This window comes from Myxocyprinus asiaticus, chromosome 3 (genome assembly GCF_019703515.2).
Source record: "Myxocyprinus asiaticus isolate MX2 ecotype Aquarium Trade chromosome 3, UBuf_Myxa_2, whole genome shotgun sequence".
Lineage (NCBI taxonomy): Eukaryota > Metazoa > Chordata > Actinopteri > Cypriniformes > Catostomidae > Myxocyprinus > Myxocyprinus asiaticus.
In genome coordinates, this window is record NC_059346.1 from 6,460,708 (window position 1) to 6,479,335 (window position 18,628).

The 18,628-nt window shown below is 37.5% G+C and overlaps 2 protein-coding genes across 7 annotated transcripts in view; one reads left to right on the plus strand and one right to left on the minus strand.

Moving 5' to 3' along the window:
• The first annotated feature begins 23 nt into the window (after nucleotides 1–23).
• On the plus strand, nucleotides 24–15,874 carry LOC127430279 (UDP-glucuronosyltransferase 2C1-like). 5 transcript variants are annotated; one of them, XM_051679994.1, is made up of 7 exons: nucleotides 8,860–9,233; nucleotides 9,318–9,630; nucleotides 11,762–11,910; nucleotides 12,147–12,278; nucleotides 12,409–12,496; nucleotides 12,614–12,836; nucleotides 12,948–15,874. In XM_051679994.1, exons 1-7 carry the CDS (start codon nucleotides 8,922–8,924, stop codon nucleotides 13,228–13,230), a joined length of 1,500 nt encoding a protein of 499 aa, XP_051535954.1. In that variant the 5' UTR covers nucleotides 8,860–8,921; the 3' UTR covers nucleotides 13,231–15,874. The 5 variants fall into 5 exon arrangements, with proteins under 5 accessions (XP_051535962.1, XP_051535977.1, XP_051535954.1 ...); XM_051680002.1 differs by lacking the exons at nucleotides 8,860–9,233; nucleotides 9,318–9,630 and adding an exon at nucleotides 24–170; XM_051680017.1 differs by lacking the exons at nucleotides 8,860–9,233; nucleotides 9,318–9,630 and adding an exon at nucleotides 5,576–5,595.
• Nucleotides 15,875–16,459: 585 nt separating this feature from the next.
• The window catches only part of LOC127430104 (cyclin-G-associated kinase-like), a 69,611-nt gene continuing 67,442 nt past the window's right edge, over nucleotides 16,460–18,628 (minus strand). For both annotated transcript variants that reach the window (XM_051679586.1, XM_051679596.1), the window contains one exon: nucleotides 16,460–17,218. In XM_051679586.1, the coding sequence (XP_051535546.1) occupies nucleotides 17,117–17,218 (102 nt within the window). In that variant the 3' untranslated portion in view covers nucleotides 16,460–17,116. The remainder of the gene's footprint in view (nucleotides 17,219–18,628) is intronic.

Sequence of the window (18,628 nt, forward strand, 5' to 3'; positions counted from 1 at the left end):
GGACTGAATCACTGAACTAGTAAGCAAAAGGTTGTTGGTTCAATCCCCACAACCACCACCATTGTGTACTTGAGGAAGGCACTTAACTCCAAGTTGCTCCAGGGGGACTGTCCCTGTAATAAGGGCACTGTATGTCACTTTGGATAAAAGCATCTGCCAAATGCATAAATGTAAGTCAACATGAAATGTTGTTCACAACACATTTTACTTGCATAATCTGATGTATTTCTAGGTGAGACAGGATATTCAACGAGAGAAAAAAAATGTAGAGCAGGATTTTTATTTTTTATCATTGGGAATTGTTCCCTGCTTGCTTTTGTTTACACACAGTCCCAAGCCTTTCGAATACCTCAGAAGAATATTTACCAAGAGATTCTTCGGAATAAAAATGCAGCTCCTATCTACTTGAATGGGGAAAGTCGAAATCTCAAAAACGGTTGGTCAAGATTACAATAAAAGAACAATATAAGAACATACAAGAAGTAAAATACGACAACACTGTGTGGCGGGGTGAGCAAGAGATGGACACAATGCCTTGGAGAGGCATTTATTTAAAATGTCCAAAACAAAGGGAAATCTGGGGCCTTCGCGGTGGAAAGGGCTATGTGAAGGAAGAGTAGTGAAGACAGGGGAAGGTCCAAGTGATAGTGGGCGAGATCCCAGCGGCTGCGACGCGCTCCTCTCCTTGGTCCGAGGTGCTTGGGGTGGCGGCTTTACTCAAGCAGCCGGGGTTCTGGGGTGCAGGTCCGGCGACATATCTAACTCACACTGGACCCTCCCTCCTTCTTTCCTGGACCTGCAAAGACACCAGCAGCTAGAGACCGATCTCCCGAGGAGAGGCGCTCGGTGTTTAAAGGCAACGGTGATGAGGCTCTTCATTGGGTTCAAATAAGCCCCGTCACGTGCCACCAAATGGAAAAAGTCACCACGGGCGACGATGATCCATGGGAGGGGTGTGTTGTTCCGTAACAACTGGTATAAAAAATTCTGCATCTTTAACTCAGATTACGTTAAAAAAATGAATTTTTCACGTCTTGTATAGCTAATGCGCATGCACGTTCTCATGTTGATTAACAGGCGATTTCTGTATATAAAAGGTGATTGGGTCCGTTGGGCATTCCAATCTGGGTGCGTCTCAATCAGTTCCCTAGTTTAGAGGTCCCCAAGCTCCGGGTGGTAACCAGTACCGGGCGTGGAAGAGTTGCTATGTCTGTGCAGCACTGATATACCTCACTGTATTATTTGTTGTGCTCTTTGCCACTATCCAAATTTACATAGAAGGCGCAATTTTTGAAAACATCGGTTCCACTCTTCCAACAGCCAATGTTAACATGACTGTGAAACAAATGTCACTCGAAAGTTTCATTAGTGGAGGAGGTAGGAAAAGACCAAGCGATGGCGATAATGCAGAGACAGCTACTGATGAGTAAAAGGGAAAAAGAAAGCCGCCTTTAACAGAAAATATGATGACTTCTATCTAAAATACCGTTTCGTCGCTATGGGCAGTTCACATGCTCCAAACCCCATGTGTATAATATGTGGAGAGAAATTAGCTAATGAGTCAATGAAGCCCTCAAAATTGCTTTGGCATCTTGAAACTAAACACCCAGCATTGAGAGACAAACCCCTTGATTACTTTGAATGGGAAAAAACGCAAACAAACAGGGCAACAGCAACTACTGAAAGCCACCACATCTACAAATGTAGCTGCACTGAGAGCATCATACTTGGGGGCTGACTGTATCGCTAAAGTTAAGAAGCTCTTCACTATCAAGGAAGAATTTATTTTGCCGGCTGCCAAAGACTTTTGCCATGAAATGTTAGGCGAAGCTGCAGCTAACAAGATAGGCCAGATTCCTCTTTCAGCTACCACTGTCACATGGAGAATTGATGACATTGCCTAACAAGAGCAACCGAGTTTGAGTGTTACTTCCCAAACTCAAGCGATCCAAGAAGTGCAAAGGAAAGGGTCCGTAACCCGTTTGCAAATGTGCCCCGCAAATCGTCCATGTCAGTTCAGGAAGAGGATCAACCTCTTCTGCCATTACATTCCCTTGCACTGTATATAGATTTGTATTTAGATTTGCACTATGTATGTGTAAGTGTGTATGTATGTATATATTTATATGTACATACTACATACATACATATACATGTATACATACACTACTGGTCAACAGTTTTGAAACACTTACTCATTCTTTATTATAATTTCTTTTTCACTTTTAGAATAATAGTAAAGTCATCAAAACTATGGAATAACATAAATGGAACTATGGGAATTATGTTGTGACTAAACAAAATCCAAAATAAATCAAAACTGTGTCATATTTTAGCATCTTCAAAGTAGTCACCCTTTGCCTAGAATTTGCAGACATGTACTCTTGGCATTTTCTCAACCAACTTCTTGAGGTATCACTCTGGGATGCTTTTTAAACAGTATTGAAGGAGTTCCCATCTATGTTGGGCACTTATTGGCTGCTTTTCTTTATTATTTGGTCCAAGTCATCAATTTCAAAAACTTTTTTTTTATTATAAAATTTTAGTTTTATAATGAAATAAATTAATATGGTGGCATAAATATATTTTTGTTTACAAAACTAATTTCAAACATTTAAGCATACGCCTTCTGATCAAAAGATTTTTAAGATCATTTCAGTCGTGTTTCAAAACTTTTGACTGGTAGTCTTAGTTAGCATATATATATATATATATATATACATACACCTATACATACATACACATACATGCACATACACATACATACATACATATATACATACATACATACATACACACATACACTGCATTTCAAAAGATTGGGGTCACTTGACTGAAATGTTTCTCATGATCTTAAAAATCTTTTGATCTGAAGGCGTATGCTTAAATGTTTGAAATTAGTTTTGTAGACAAAAAATATAATTGTGCCAACATATTATTTCATTACAAAACTAAAAGTAAAATTAAAAAAAAAAAAAAAAAAATGTTTTTGAAATGGATGACTTGGACAGAATAATAAAAATAAAAAAGCAGCTAATAATTGCCCAGTATTGATGGGAACTCCTTCAATACTGTTTAAAAAGCATTTTTTTTTCTAGCCTTTTTCCTCACTCTGGAAGTGTATAGTTCTTGAAGGGAGGGCAGGCGGCAACCGATAATCCTCTCAGTAGTCCGAACTGTCCTTTGTAGTCTTCTGATATCCGATTTCGTAGCTGAACCAAACCAGACAGTTATTGAAGTGCAGAGGACAGACTCAATGACTGCTGAGTAGAACTGTATCAGCAGCACCTGTGGCAGGTTGAACTTCCTCAACTGGCGAAGGAAGTACAACCTTTGCTGGGCCTTTTTCACAATGGAGTCAGTGTGGGTCTCCCACTTCAGGTCCTGTGAGATGGTAGTGCCCAGGAACCTGAATGACTCCACTGCTGCCACAGTGCTGTTTAGAATGGTGAGGGGAGTCAGTGTTGGGGGGTTCCTCCTAAAGTCCACATTCATCTCCACTGTTTTGAGCGTGTTTAGCTCCAGGTTGTTTTGACTGCACCAGACAGCCAGCTGTTTAACCTCCCTTCTGTATGCAGACTCATCGTCATCTCGGATGAGACCGATGACAGTGGTGTAGAGGGAGAAGAGTAGTGGGGAGAGCACACATCCCTGGTGCTGGAAGTGAATTTCTTCTGTCTCACAAGCTGCTGCCTGTCCTTCAGAAAGCTGGTAATCCACTGACATATAGACGTGGGAACAGAGAGCTGGTGTGGTTCATTCTAGAATATAGCTGGGATGATAGTGTTTAAAGCCAAACTGAAGTCCACAAAAAGGATCCTTGTATGTGCCCCTGGTCTGTCCAGATGTTGCAGGATATGATGCAATCCCATATTGACTGTATCCTCCACAGACCTGTTTGCTTGATAAGCAAATTGAAGGGGATCTAGAAAGAGTCCAGTGATGTCCTTCAGGTGGGCCAACACCAGTCTCTCAAATGATTTCATGACCACAGACGTCAGGGTGGCAGGTCTGTAGTCATTGAGTCCTGTGATTTTTGGTTTCTTTGGGACAGGAATGATGACTGAGTGTTTGAAGCAGCATGGGACTTCACACTGCTCCAGTGATCTATTGAAAATCAGTGTGAAGATGGGAGCCAGCTGGTTAGCACAGGATCTAAGACACGCGGGTGAAACACCATCTGGGCCCTGTGCTTTCCTTGTCTTTTGTTTTCGGAAGTCATGGCACACCTCCTCTTCACAGATCTTAAGTGCAGGTTGAGTAACAGGAGGGGGGTTACAGGAGGTGTTGGTGTTTGTGTGAAGTGAAGGTCAGAGCGGGTGTGGGGTGTGAGATTGGACCTTTCAAATCTACAGTAGAACACATTCAGATTGTCAGCCAGTTGGTGGTCCACCACAGGGTTGGGGGTAGGAATCCTGTAATTTGTAAGTTGTTTCATGCCACTCCACATTGATGCAAGGTCGTTAGCTGAAAACTTGTTTTTTAGCTTCTCAGAGTCTTCTTTTAGCCACTCTGATTTCCTTATTCAGTGTGTTCCTGGCCTGATTGTACAAGACTTTATCCCCACCTCTGTAAGCATCCTCTTTGGCCTGACGAAGCTGCCTGAGTTCTGCTGTAAACCATGGTTTGTCATTGTTGAACATTAAAAAAGTCCAAGTAGGAATGCATATATCCTCACAGAAACTGATATATGATGTCACAGTATCTGTGAGCTTGTCCAGGTCGGTGTCTGCAGCCTCAAAAACACTCCAGTCAGTGCAGTTAAAGCAGACTTGTAGTTCCAGCTCTGCTTCATTGGTCTATGTCTTTACAGTCTTTACTACAGGCTTAGCAGATTTTAGTTTCTGTCTGTAGGTTGGAAACAGTGATCAGAGAGTCCCAAAGCTGCTCGCGGGACAGAGCGACCGATATGCATCCTTTATTGTTGTATAGCAGTGATCCAGTATATTTCTGTCTCTGGTTGGAGCATTTAACGTGCTGTTTGTATTTGGGCAGTTCACGTGTGAGGTTTGCTTTGTTAAAGCAAGAATAATAATAACTGAGTCTGGGTATTGTTGTTCCGTGTCTATGATCTGATCAGCCAGCTGTTGCAGTGCGGCACTCACGCACGCGTTTGGCGTGATATAAACACTCACCAGAATAAACGAAGAAAATTCCCGTGGCACGTAGAAAGGCTTACAGTTAATTAAGAGCGCTTCCAAATTAGGACAGCACATCTTCTTTAACGTTGTTACATTTGTACACCAACTTTCATTGATGTGAAAGCATGTTCCACCGCCTCTCGTTTTCCTCATTAACTCCGCAATGCGATCCGCTCTGAACAGCTGAAAGCCCGGCAGATGTAACGCGCTGTCCAGAATGTCTTCACTCAGCCAGGTTTCTGTGAAGAACAAGGCAGCAGAGGTTGAAAAGTCTTTGTTTGTACGGGTGAGGAGATGTAGTTCGTCCGTTTTGTTAGGAAGAGAGTGGAGATTCGCTAGATGAATGCTCGGCAGCACTGTTCGAAAGCCCCGCCAACAGAGCTTGACCAGCGTGCCTGCTCGTCTCCCTCGCCTGGGTTTCTTGAACAGCATAGCTGCGCCTCCAACTAAAATGGTGAGTTGTAATGTAATGTTTTATGTTTATTCATTGAATGCAGTTTACATGGAGGTGTAATTTGACGATTTCATGTAAATTTAATGTTAAATAAATTATTAATGATTGTTCAGATCTCTGCCCAACGCTACCCCACACTTCAGAATCTCACCAAAAATAGTAGGTCATCTGGGTACTTGCTTATTGCTTCATGAATACTGTGGATTGGGACATACTACTCCACTGGCATACTGTTATTGGCATACTATCCACCTTTTTCACAGGCAGTGAATTACCCATCATGCTTAGCGTGTTCTTCCAATGCGGATGCTACAGACTTTCGCTTCGCAGTTTATTCCCATTACCAAGCACTATAGTATCACTAACACTCAAAACGAGTGAACAATCTGTATTTACTTAACGTAAATCCCTTTCTCAATAAAGGCTGCATGTGGACTTTTAGTTTTGACGTCAATCCCTGAATAGATAAGTACACAATCACACAAATTTACATGGTAAAATTTACTGGGCTCTAGTAGTTTTTAAGCCACCTGTAGTTGTTATAACACCCTATAACAGCGTATAATTATCCAGACCCTTAGCTGCTCTTCATCACCAGTAACGTTAGTCTAACTCATAACAACAACTAAGCGGAAGTGTGGAACTTCCGAGAGGAAGACTATCGCCGCAATGGCGCCGCCCATGGAGAAGTCAGGAAAAAGGTGGATATAGTAGGAAAGTATGGATATTCGGACGCAGCATATGTTCCCATACCGGAAACGTCATGTCTTCTGAAGTCTCTCAAGTTGTTAGATGACAAGCACAAGTGTAAAAGTATGAAGTCCAAGTCTTATTTTCACTTTAAAAGCGATGTTGTTTGTAATGTCTTTCATTCATAATTACCATGAAAGTGAAACAATCTTTTAAATATTTGAGTTGTTAAAAGAAGGTTTAAAATACACTCCGATATATTTTTATTTCTTTATTTTTGCCATTAATCTGTTATAATAACACTGTACGTTTGAATATCTTCAACGAAAATGAACGATAGTGTCATGTATACAGCGATGGTGCTGATTAATAACAGCTGCGCTTGAATGCGCGAGCTCGTTAACATGTCGCAGGTGATTGAGTCATAAGTGTCACAGTGTTCAGTGGATGGACATCCTTTCCAGTGCGCGAATTCCTGTTCACGATATACTGATTCACTACATAGGGAGCTATGGAGCTGTTTGAGACACCGTTTTGTCAAGCAGGAAATGTTCAACAATGACGTCACTTGACGTCACCAACGAACAGTCCTTGATATTGTCTACAGTATATTAGGATTATTTGATCGAAATGAGTGACAAAATAGATTTAATTTAATGAACTCTGAGCATTGCATTTTAAATTAAAGAATTGTACTGTAACTATGTTCAAAGCTAATGTAAATTAGTTTATGTTATTCATATTTGTGTTGAATTATATTTATATATTTTATAAAAAGGACAACACACACCAAGAAGTTTAAGCCTTGGTTGGGAATTTTACTGCCGTCCAGTTCCAAATATATCTGCTTATCAAGATGACAAGGAACACCACTACACAACACGCCCAAAGAGTGAAAGAGCTTTTAAAATCCTATCAAATCTCTGTATGATTAATGTTGTATTAACTATGTAAATATAAAATAATGCATTTTAAAATATGTCACATATCATATTGTTAAAGCTGCACTTCGTAACTTTGTGCTCTCTAGCGACATCTGCAAAATTGCAAGCAATTTGCGGAAGAATAAATCACGTCAGTCGTGTTCTGACACTGCTCTTCGGGCAGATGAATCTCCCAATTTGAGCTTACCTGGACATCGCCTATGTGTGATCATGACTGGAGCCAGAGTCGTAACATGCTATTTTCATGTTGATATTATGTTACACGATTAAACATTTGAAATGGAAATATTGTTTTGATGAAGATAAACAACACTCTTAATTACATATTTGAATGAATTTTACACTTAAATCGCTTTTCTGACACTACACTTAAAGTACTTTTAAATAGAGAACAGGGGACTCTCCTCAGCCACCACCAGTAGATCTTAATATGATTATTCAAGTGTTTTAACTACTATTAATGTTTGATTTGTAACATCGAGGTTAAACTTGTGATAGGGCTGATACGAGTTCAATAGAACACTTTATTAATTTTATACTATATTGTCCAGCCTCAGTTACTGCAATGCATACAATAACACTGTAAACCTAAAACATAAAACGAGGATTCAGTAATGATGGGGATAAAATATACTTTATTAAATGTAAAAATTACATGCTTAAATATGCAATATAACAATAACAAGAAGTCAATTTCAGAAGTAATACATATTATAGGGGTGAAACTGGAATAAATTCAAGCACTGCATGAGACAGCCGGTACTTCTTTCCTATGTGTGTGGACATGAAGTAATGACGCAAGGATGAACGTCATAAACCAGCGATTTTGCGCCAAATCTAACCCGACAGCTCAGAATACTAATAATTTTTATAGGCTTACAGTAGTTAATCAGGGCAAGGGCCGTTTTTTTGAAGGGGGTGTAATTTTCAGTGGGCGTGACTCGTAGTGGGCGTGACTTGTAGTAGTCTTGCAGGACGCAGACAGACCCTTCTCTCCAGTTCACCTGGGAAGCTCCTACATCAAAGATGGGCAGTCTTTGTTTCCATAGATATGAGTAGTAGCAAATTGAAGTTCAAAACACAGTTCGAGAGTAATCAAATCATAAAGTAAACACTGAAAGATGGCAGAAGCTCTTTTTGTTGTACATAACACAACCTATATGATTTATTTATGCGTAGTATTAAAAATTTTAATTAGAGCTTTAAATTAGTTGACTAAAGGCTCTGTCGTATAACTAATTAATATAACTTTTCAAAGACAATTATTACCATCAGAATTGCTTTCGGCTATCTTTCATGCGGACACACCCTTCCAATTTCTGATCTTACAGTAGCTACTCGGATATCATTGAGAATTTTGAGTTTCTCATGGGTACATACGATTTCGCTTGGTCATTGATGTGGACATAATTCATATCTACGATATTTCAGACTGCATTTGAAGGCCGTATTTCTTCTAAAGTGCTTGTTACCTGTCTAAGAATAGAGTAGTTGACAAACAACACTGATTACTCAAGTTTCAGTCACGTACAGTACGAACCTGCTCTACCCTTCTGTTTATACTCTACAGCCCATTGTCTTATCAGCACCATGACTTTGCACTTATTATAGCATCATATACTAGGTTAATAATTATACCTGACCATATATGATTGAGGAACACTGAGTGATCACACTGTATCACAGTTAATCATGAGACTCGTAGTCTGTCTCCTTTCCCTGCTAACTGTGCTCGGCAGAGCAGAATGTGGGAATGTTTTAGTCTGGCCAACTGATGGCAGTCATTGGATTAATCTGAAAATTGTGATGGAAACATTGATTGACAGAGGACACGGTGTTACAGTGCTGCTGCCAGATGCCTCTATGTTCATGGATGCCAAAGAATCGGATCGCTTCTCCTACCTGCCCTTTAATGTGTCCATGTCTTCAAAGGATATACATGATTTCCTCGAGGAAATTCTACACTTCTCGATCTATGAGCTGGATGAGTTAAACCTACTGCAGGTGCAAATGAAATTTTATGAGCTTGTCTCCAAAAATGTTGAAATATGTCTTTCATACTGTGACGGAGTACTAAAATCTCCACAGTTGATGGACAAATTGCGGCATGAAAAATTTGACGTCGTTTTGACTGACCCGATTTACCCATGCAGCGATATAGTGGCCGAACAACTGAACATTCCCTTGGTGTACACGTTCCGATTCTCCATCGCTAATTCTGCAGAGCGGATGTGTGGTCAGATACCAGCTCCACCATCATTTGTTCCTGGAGCCATGAGTAAACTCACAGACAAGATGAGCTTTACAGAGCGAATCATCAACATGCTCTTCTACCTTTCTCAAGATGTGATGGCCAATTTTGTGTGGAGAAAATTCAACAACTACTACACTGATTATTTAGGTGAGCTAAGGGAATGTTCCCGGTTCAATGCAAGTCAAAAATGAAGTGTAATTTCTGCGCCACTAGCGTCACCAAACCGAATTGGCAAAATAATTACTGTTTTCAAAAAGTTTCGCAAACACTCTACCCATCTGCCAATGGTAGAACAATCACCGTTGTGTGCATGCATAAGCTCATGCTATTGATGCAATGTTGCTGTATCAATCCTAGTCGGGATTCTCAAACAAACTGCAATGTTGAAAGCGACACTCGGTATGTTAACATGCAATTTTAAAAGTTTGAATTCACTCGGACTAAAACAATAATTTGTCTTTTAGAAATGTCTTGTAAATGCTTTATGCTGCCTTCTCATGCTATTGGAATTTTCGTAAATACGAGTTTCCCACTCTGAACTTGGACATGAATGACTCAAGTCGTAATTACGTCTCGGAAACTTTGAAATCATTTTGATACCTGAGGTTCCGAGTTGGGAGAAGGTGTAAACTTTCAGCATGGCGGAGGAGAATACGGTTTCAGTAGTGAATGACAGGTTTTATTAATTTTTCTAAACACAGCTAATTGTTAGCGCTTGCCATTTCGTCATATACATTTAAATATATCTGCAACCATTTGATGCATGTTGTAAATTTTTACACTGTGTAAAATGCTTATATTTGACCGAAATTCCATTTCCATCAGCAAGCTTAGTAATATGTATTATGGTGTCGAAATAAAAGTTCCTCAAGAAATATGGATGAAGGAACCTGCTGTCATCCATGCTTCCTGTTCTTTACGACAGCAAAGCACTTGAACGCGACATACTTGTAATTACCACTTCAGAAGTGGGAAGTAGGATAATTCTGACAGCACATGAAGGCAGCAAATGTCTGACTGAAATCGTCTCAGTCAGATTTTTGTGAAGTCAGACTAACAGATCTAGATAATATGATTGTACCTCAGCTTCACCCAGCATGTATACACTTTAATTGGGCCACAATTGGCCATACCGTTGTGTGCATGCATGCTCCAAATGACAGAGGTGACGTGCAACGTATATTTAACCCGGCGTATTTGACGTCCTCCCTTCAAATATTCTATTATGCATTGTGTCATATATACTTGGACAGACAGATGTAGACTGTCTATGTAAAAGCCCCTGCATCTTGATTATAACCAGTGTTGGGTAAATTACCAAAAAAAGTAATTCACTACAAATTACTAACTACTTCTCTAAAATTATATTCAGATTACTTAAATGAAAAAATAATCACATTACTAATTACTTTAAGTTACTTTCTAAAACACTTGTCACAAATTCACATTTTAACTGTATTACACATAAATTATATATATATTTTAAATATTTGTAACCCAAGTAATGTACTTAAAAGTAATTACTTTCATTGAAAGTTAGTAACTGTAATCTGATTACAAGAATATAAAATGTAATGTGTTACACTACTTTTGTGCCTAAAATTATTTAGATTACAGTAACTAATTACTTTGTAATCTGATTACACCCAACACTGATTATAACTGCAAATGTAAAAGTAAACTAGTTGTATGTACACATTAAATTAGGATAGAAGGTAGTTTTACATTGTAAAACAGAACAAATTTCCTTTAAGCTCTATCAGCAGCATTTGTAATACAACTTTGATTACCACTGAAAATAATTTTGACTGTGTGCTAAAACTACACAAAATCTAGGTTGCATTAATTCACTTACAGTGGAAGTAAATGGCAATGCATGATGATGCGATAGAATTGCTTGCTAATTGTCTGTGCAAAGTTATCTTTAACATTTCAACTCCTGTCATGACCATGTAAAGCATATAAACACATTATACATTATACGTTTAGAGATACAACAATGTATTGTTTTTTCATAGAAAAAATTCAAACAACATGAATTACATGGGTGACTGTTGAATAACTAGAAGTTTATACTCACAGAACAGTAGTAACCACAGCATAACTGACAATTTACACTAAAGCACACATTTACGTGCTTCACATTTCTGCTTTTTAACCCCTGAAGTGCATGACTATTATAGCCTTACTGTAACATTAATTTTCCTTTTAAATTTTTTATTAAAGTGAGGAATGAATTTCTAAACCCCATAACGCAATCAAGCACTCCTCATTCCAGGACAACCCACTTCCTATTGTGAGATGATGGGTAAAGCTGATATCTGGTTAATCCGAACCTACTGGGATTTTGAGTTTCCACGGCCATTTCTGCCCAACTTCAAATATGTTGGAGGGCTTCACTGCACCCCTGCCAAGCCGTTACCAAAGGTGCATCTGTCCTTTCAATATCCCAATCCCATTTGTTGTTAATAAAACCAGAGATTTCATTTATTTCATAAGTCAAACACATAGTTTGAATATTATGAGAACTGGAGAAAACAGAACTTGCCATTAGTGGACATTTCACACAGGAAAACTTAAATCAATTTTACCTGTGCCAACATATTTCAGATTTTGCAGAAATCAACACAGCGTCATTTTTAACACACCTTTTGTGTGTTTAGGATATGGAGGAGTTTGTGCAGAGTTCAGGGGACGATGGGATAGTGGTGTTCACACTGGGGTCTATGGTAAAGAACATGACCAAAGAGAGGAGCAATACGATTGCCTCCGCACTGGCACAGATACCTCAGAAGGTCACTTGCCATTTTTTACATCATTCTTTTTGTTCTTTCCAAATTTAACAAACAAATGAACGTTTACTTTTTCTCATTTTTACTCTAAATCAGGTAGTAATTCTCTCTTTTTTTTTTCCTTTTTTTGTAGGTATTATGGAGATACTCTGGAGAGAAGCCAGATACTCTTGGTGCAAACACCAGACTCTTTAACTGGATCCCTCAGAATGATTTATTGGGTTTGTGTTACTTTGTTGTGAGAGTATATTAATTTTTGTTTTAAAATAAACATTGTATAACCTAAATCTGACTAATTCAATTTAAAGTCAGCATGAAATGTCATTCGCTTGTTTCAGGTCACCCCAAAACCAGAGCATTTATTACTCATGGGGGCACTAATGGCATATATGAGGCCATATATCATGGTGTTCCAATGGTCGGAATCCCCTTGTTTGGTGACCAGCCAGATAATTTGGCCCATATGAAGGCCAAGGGGGCTGCTGTTGTCATGGACAGCATTAAAAACATGCAGACTCAAGAACTGGTGGACGGACTCGACGCCGTTATTAACGACCCCTCGTGAGTTACTCATGTTATTTAATTGGCAGTGGTTTCATTGCACAGCAAGACAGACAAATGGCACTACACAGGAAATATTAGTCTTACTCTGTTTATGTGTTTATTCCACAGGTATAAAGAGAATGCCATGCGTTTGTCCAGGATTCATCATGACAGACCAATTAAGCCTTTGGATGAGGCCGTGTTCTGGATAGAGTTTGTCATGCGTAATAAGGGTGCTAAACACCTGCGTGTGGAGGCCCATAACCTTACCTGGTACCAGTACCACTGTCTGGATGTGTTCGCTTTTCTCATCACTATAGTGACTGTAGTCCTCTATATCTTCTATAAAATGTGTAAATATGTTATAATGCGTTGCTGTTTTAGATCAAAGCATAAAAGCAAAAAAGAGTGAGAAGACTTTTTTTGCACTAAATATTTTCTCTCTTCCCCAGTGCCATAGGTTTCATTTCAACAAAATCTACCCCCAATAACAAAAAAAGCATTACATTTATTGATTTACTCTTAAATTAATTATTTACAACTCAGTCTAAATGATATTTTGTCACTAATCAATCAGTAATCAGTTTGTATGTTTGTACTGTAGTATACAGTGGGGTGTAAATGTCTGAGAAAACTAGTGAAAATGCTTGTTTTGCATTTTTTCATATTTACTAAAAAAAAAAAAAAAATAACAAAAAAAAAAGAAGTTAATTGGGAAAATGTACTTTAATGTCAGAATGTGGTATTTTGATTTAATGACAGCATGCACTTGAGCTGACACGGATTTTATTCCAACTTGATTATAAAATGTTTCAGAAAACATCTTGTGGGCTTCTATTGTGATTGTACGCAGGGTTGGGGAGTAACGGAATACATGTAACGGGATTACGTATTTAAAATACAAAATATAAGTAACTGTATTCCACTGCAGTTACAATTTAAATCATTGGTAATTAGAATACAGTTACATTCAAAAAGTATTTTGATTACTGAAGAGATTACTTTGCATTTTACATTGTATTGTTATTGTATAGTCTTATTTTGTGCATACTGTTTATTGTATATTATTTTTATTATATTTTCGTATTATTCTGATGCGCCATGAATACGCAAGGCATTAAATAACGAAAAAATGAGAAACAGGAAGTGTCTCATATCTCCTGTATGCATTGTGTGATTTAGATCAAAATTTAGATGTTTTGATTTGGGGGCTGATCACATGGATGTGACTATTTTGGGTCACGGTCATAGCACCACCACCTGGCAGAAGGAAGTGTGGCTCTTACAACAGACTTTAAAATAGTCCTCTTATATTTACCCAAATTGCTTAAAAATCGTTTAGATTAATGTCAAATGCATTTGCTTTTACCTTGCTTTGTTTTCCGAAAGCCACCGGGTGGAAATGGACCCATGGTGCTTGGGCCCGTCATTGCTGCTTGCAGCTATATTACCTACTATTCTTATAAAACTAATAAGCTCAAAATAATTTTTTTACAAAATCATTATGACCTCATTATTACACTCAGTTAAGCTACTTGTGTTGTATGCCTCACATTTTGCCAAATGTTGTAGGTCATCTGGGTATTCCATGCAGTCAAATTGCAAGCTGTGCACAGTATACATATTGCAAAAACAGAACAAGTATGCTACATAACACAACCCACCATCAAACAAATCCACTCACCTACATCATATGAAGACAAATCCTCACCCTAGGCCACAAGTGAACTAATAGTCATAATAAAAATATCTTAATCCAATCCATGATTATGGTTTATTGGTTTTATGGTTAAGTGTGAAAAAAAAAAAGAAAAAGTGACATTTAAATAAATGTAAGACTGGTGTTATGCATTTGTTCTCCACTGCTGTAGACAGCTGGTATGGACGCTTGTTTACATCAATAGAAAAGATGAATGGGCAAAAAAAGAAAGGACATTTCTAGTTGTTGTTTTATAAGACGGAGACATATCTCCACCAAAATAGGCAGCATTATTTTTCTTCCATACGTTTATGAGATGTGTGTATTCACGGAATATTAAGGAAATTTAATGGGACTGAAATCATTTTTTTCTTCATTCAGAGCCTTGTAAACTTAACTCATCCTTAGCAAATCGATGATTTTAAACACTAGCACAATTGCCAAGTTCTAACGCACCTTGATTTGAGACTCATTTCTGTGGACGTGAATAACTAAAACACTCCACTGATCTGAACCAGCTCCTCATTCACTCTACACATGTGATGCAGTATCTCATTAAAGAGACACTTTGACACAACGCGTCTGCAAATGTTGTGAATTCCATGCTCACCTCTCAGAAACCAGTAATTAGTTCCTAAGCATCTCAGATACTGTACAACACACATGACTATTCTCAGAAATACAGCAGGTTACAAACACAGTAGGCCTGTTACAAAAATGAAAAGTCAATTCAACATTTTCCTCCAAACCTCAATTTGTTTATAATAGAAAAAAAATCTTGCATACTACATGTATGAAAGAACAACACTAATTCGTTTCTCTTCCAGACCCCCTTGTTTAATACAGTTCTCTTCAATTTTAATTTTTGGTGCACAACAGTGAATCTCAGGAAAACATGTCCATGTCACATTTACCCCCAAATTAAAAGATAAATATTTTGCCTTAAGAAAATGAAGCATATTTTAAGGATTTTTATGACAATCCCATATGTCCAGATTTGTGTGTGTGTGTGTAATTCCCTTTATTCTCAATGGTTATTCTCATAACTTTAATACTTTTTTTTTTTTACTGACTGTAATGATAATTGTGGTTAAAAGGTGCTTAATTGGCATGAAAAAGTGATCCCAAAATAGGTTGAATTTTTTTTACTCCTTTTAATTAAGGAGTGAAATACGACTCAGACATGTAGAAATTCACCCATGAATCCACAGCTGACCCAATGTTTTGAGGGAATGGTGCAAACTTGCTAGTGTCATAATCAGGAATCATTGAAAATAGGATTATATTGAAAGAAAAGAAATACTAAAAAAATATATATATATATATATATATATATATATATATATATATATATATATATATATATATATATATATATAAAAAATTTACATTCCAAATTGCCAGCAATAATCTTAAAAAACACATTCATGTTAGTAGATGCTTTGGAATGACTTTAGTTTTGCTAAATGCTTTGCTTGTTTTCCCCATCGTATACATTTAATTGCGAGTTATTTTTAAATCCGCCTTGGAAATAATCACCATGTACTTATACACCTTTTGAAATAATAAATAAGACACATTTCTGATTAGTCCTTAAGATAAAAAGCCATAAAGCTCACAGATTAATTATGAATTACCAAATCAAATGGCATTTAACACCACTTAAAAGGTAGGCATTTCTAGAACATAACTTAAATGTTTTTTTTTTTTTTTTTTTTTTTTTACAAATGTGATAAGTTTTTCGGTGTCATATCCTTTGGACTGCAAATAATAAACCCTGAAACCCAGAAATACACAAACAAATCTTACAGTGAGGTGCTAGGAGAGGATAAACAATTGTGATCAGTCAAACATGATAAGACAAAAAAAAGTAATAAAAATTTCAACAGAAACATCATAACCTCGAGTGCAGAAGTCAATACCTCTGGTTTAGCTTCGGATGAACACTATATCCACACACACACACACACACACACACACACACACACACACACACACACAGACAGACAGACAGACAGACAGACAGACAGACAGACAGACAGACAGACAGACAGACAGAGAGAGAGAGAGAGAGATCAAATATTTACATCAATAATTGACAAATCACATAAGACTCAAGAGAAAGAAAACAAATAAATGACACAGTTGGACGCATAGCACGGCATAAAATAAATCAGCAATTATAATTTCTCTCATGTTCCTATCTTTCCAGAAATCATCTGTTTGAAGCTCATTTGAAGTGCAGACTGCAGTTTCAGGTGTGTGTGGTTTTTATTCGTCTTCAAATGCCAAAAGGATGATAGCATGGTCTCATTTTAAAGGCAGAGAAATCCAGTGCTACAGGTTTCACTCCTTGGGAGAGTGTGACATAGTGTGTCAAAAAGATATTTGTCCGTTCCTCAAACAGAAAGAGTTTCGTTTCCTTTCTGTCTTCTTGCTTTGTTTTCAGACGGAAACATCTGTCACACTTTAGATTCTCTCTCTCCAATCCACTGTGTACTCTCAGTGGCAGTGTATCTGTTTGTGTGGAGGGAGAGCACTGGGCCTCAGCCTGCGTTTAGGGGGTGCATTGTACCCGGCAGACCCTCACTGAGCATGCTCAGAAAAGGGCTTTGGATCCTTGGTTCTCAAACTCTGACCAGGCATCGCTCAGCTCCATGAAAATCATTTTAGCGTACTGCTCGTATGGCTGACCTGTAGCCTGGGAGAGAAATTAAAAGATGATTATTTTTCCACCATCCATGAACACAAGGACAAATGTTAGACCTGGACATGCATGGAATTTGCACCAGCAGAACTTAGGAGAAAACTCTGCCGATGCACATGCATGTTGATATTGTAACTGAAATATTCCCAAATTAATCTAAATTAGAATCTAATTGGATTGGATTACATTTGGAAAATCAGTGCCAAAACCCAGCCCTACACATATTGCCCCCTTAATGAAAAAGTTCATTTCTGGCAGTGGGCGGAGGGCAACATTTTCTGTGAATGACGACTTAAGGCCCTGATATACTTCCGGAGAAGTTCTTATTTGTTCTTCGTTCAGCTGTGGGAGGCGTTTAGAAGCACATTTAAATATGAGGATGCTCAGTAAAACCTAAACTAATATGACATTAAATGTGTTATCAATTAATTTATGCCTCATTCTATGAGTAGAATTCATATTAGATCTTTAAAAGATGCTTTTTTAACCACTCGATGATTTAAAGTAATATACTGTATATGCTGTACAAAATGTGCGATTTGTCTTGTTTACATTCTGAATTCATGACGCTAATGCGCTAACACACTATATGCGGATTACACTCTGTTATTGTAATTAATGATGACTACTGCATTGATGCTACTGCAAAGATTGGTGTATAAAAGAGTGTTAATGGGAAAAATACAGACAAAAGAATGATGACAGGCATACCTTACAATGGGCAGATGTGTGAATGGCTTTCACTGCAGATGGCACATGAGTGAAGCAGCATATATATATATATATATATATATATATATATATATATATACACACACACACATATACATATACATATATATATATATATATATATATATATATATATATATATACACATACACATATACATATATATATATACATATACATACTGTATATACATATATATATATATACACACACATATATATATATATATATATATGTATATACAGTATGTATATGTATATATATATATATGTATATGTGTGTGTATATATATATATATATATATATATATATATATATATATATATATATATATATATAAAAAGAGTGAATGGGTACTTAAGAGTATTTGAGTAGATTTGATTCCTTTTAAAGACTAATAAAAAAAACATGTTCTTGGAAAATGTCTTGACGCGAACGATTATACAGATGCAATTTAATTTCCACCATTTTGCTAATAACTGCACACCGGTGTGTTCATGTTGACTGATCTTAACTGACTGAATGCCGTGAATGGGAATTAGCTGCTGGCCTCAAGGTAGGTGGAGCTTCTGGTCACACCTAATGATGACGTGGACCAATGGCAGTAAGAAGGTATTAAGCAGCCTGTAAGAAGTTTTCCTAAAAGTTCGCCCAGGCGAGCTGTTACAAACC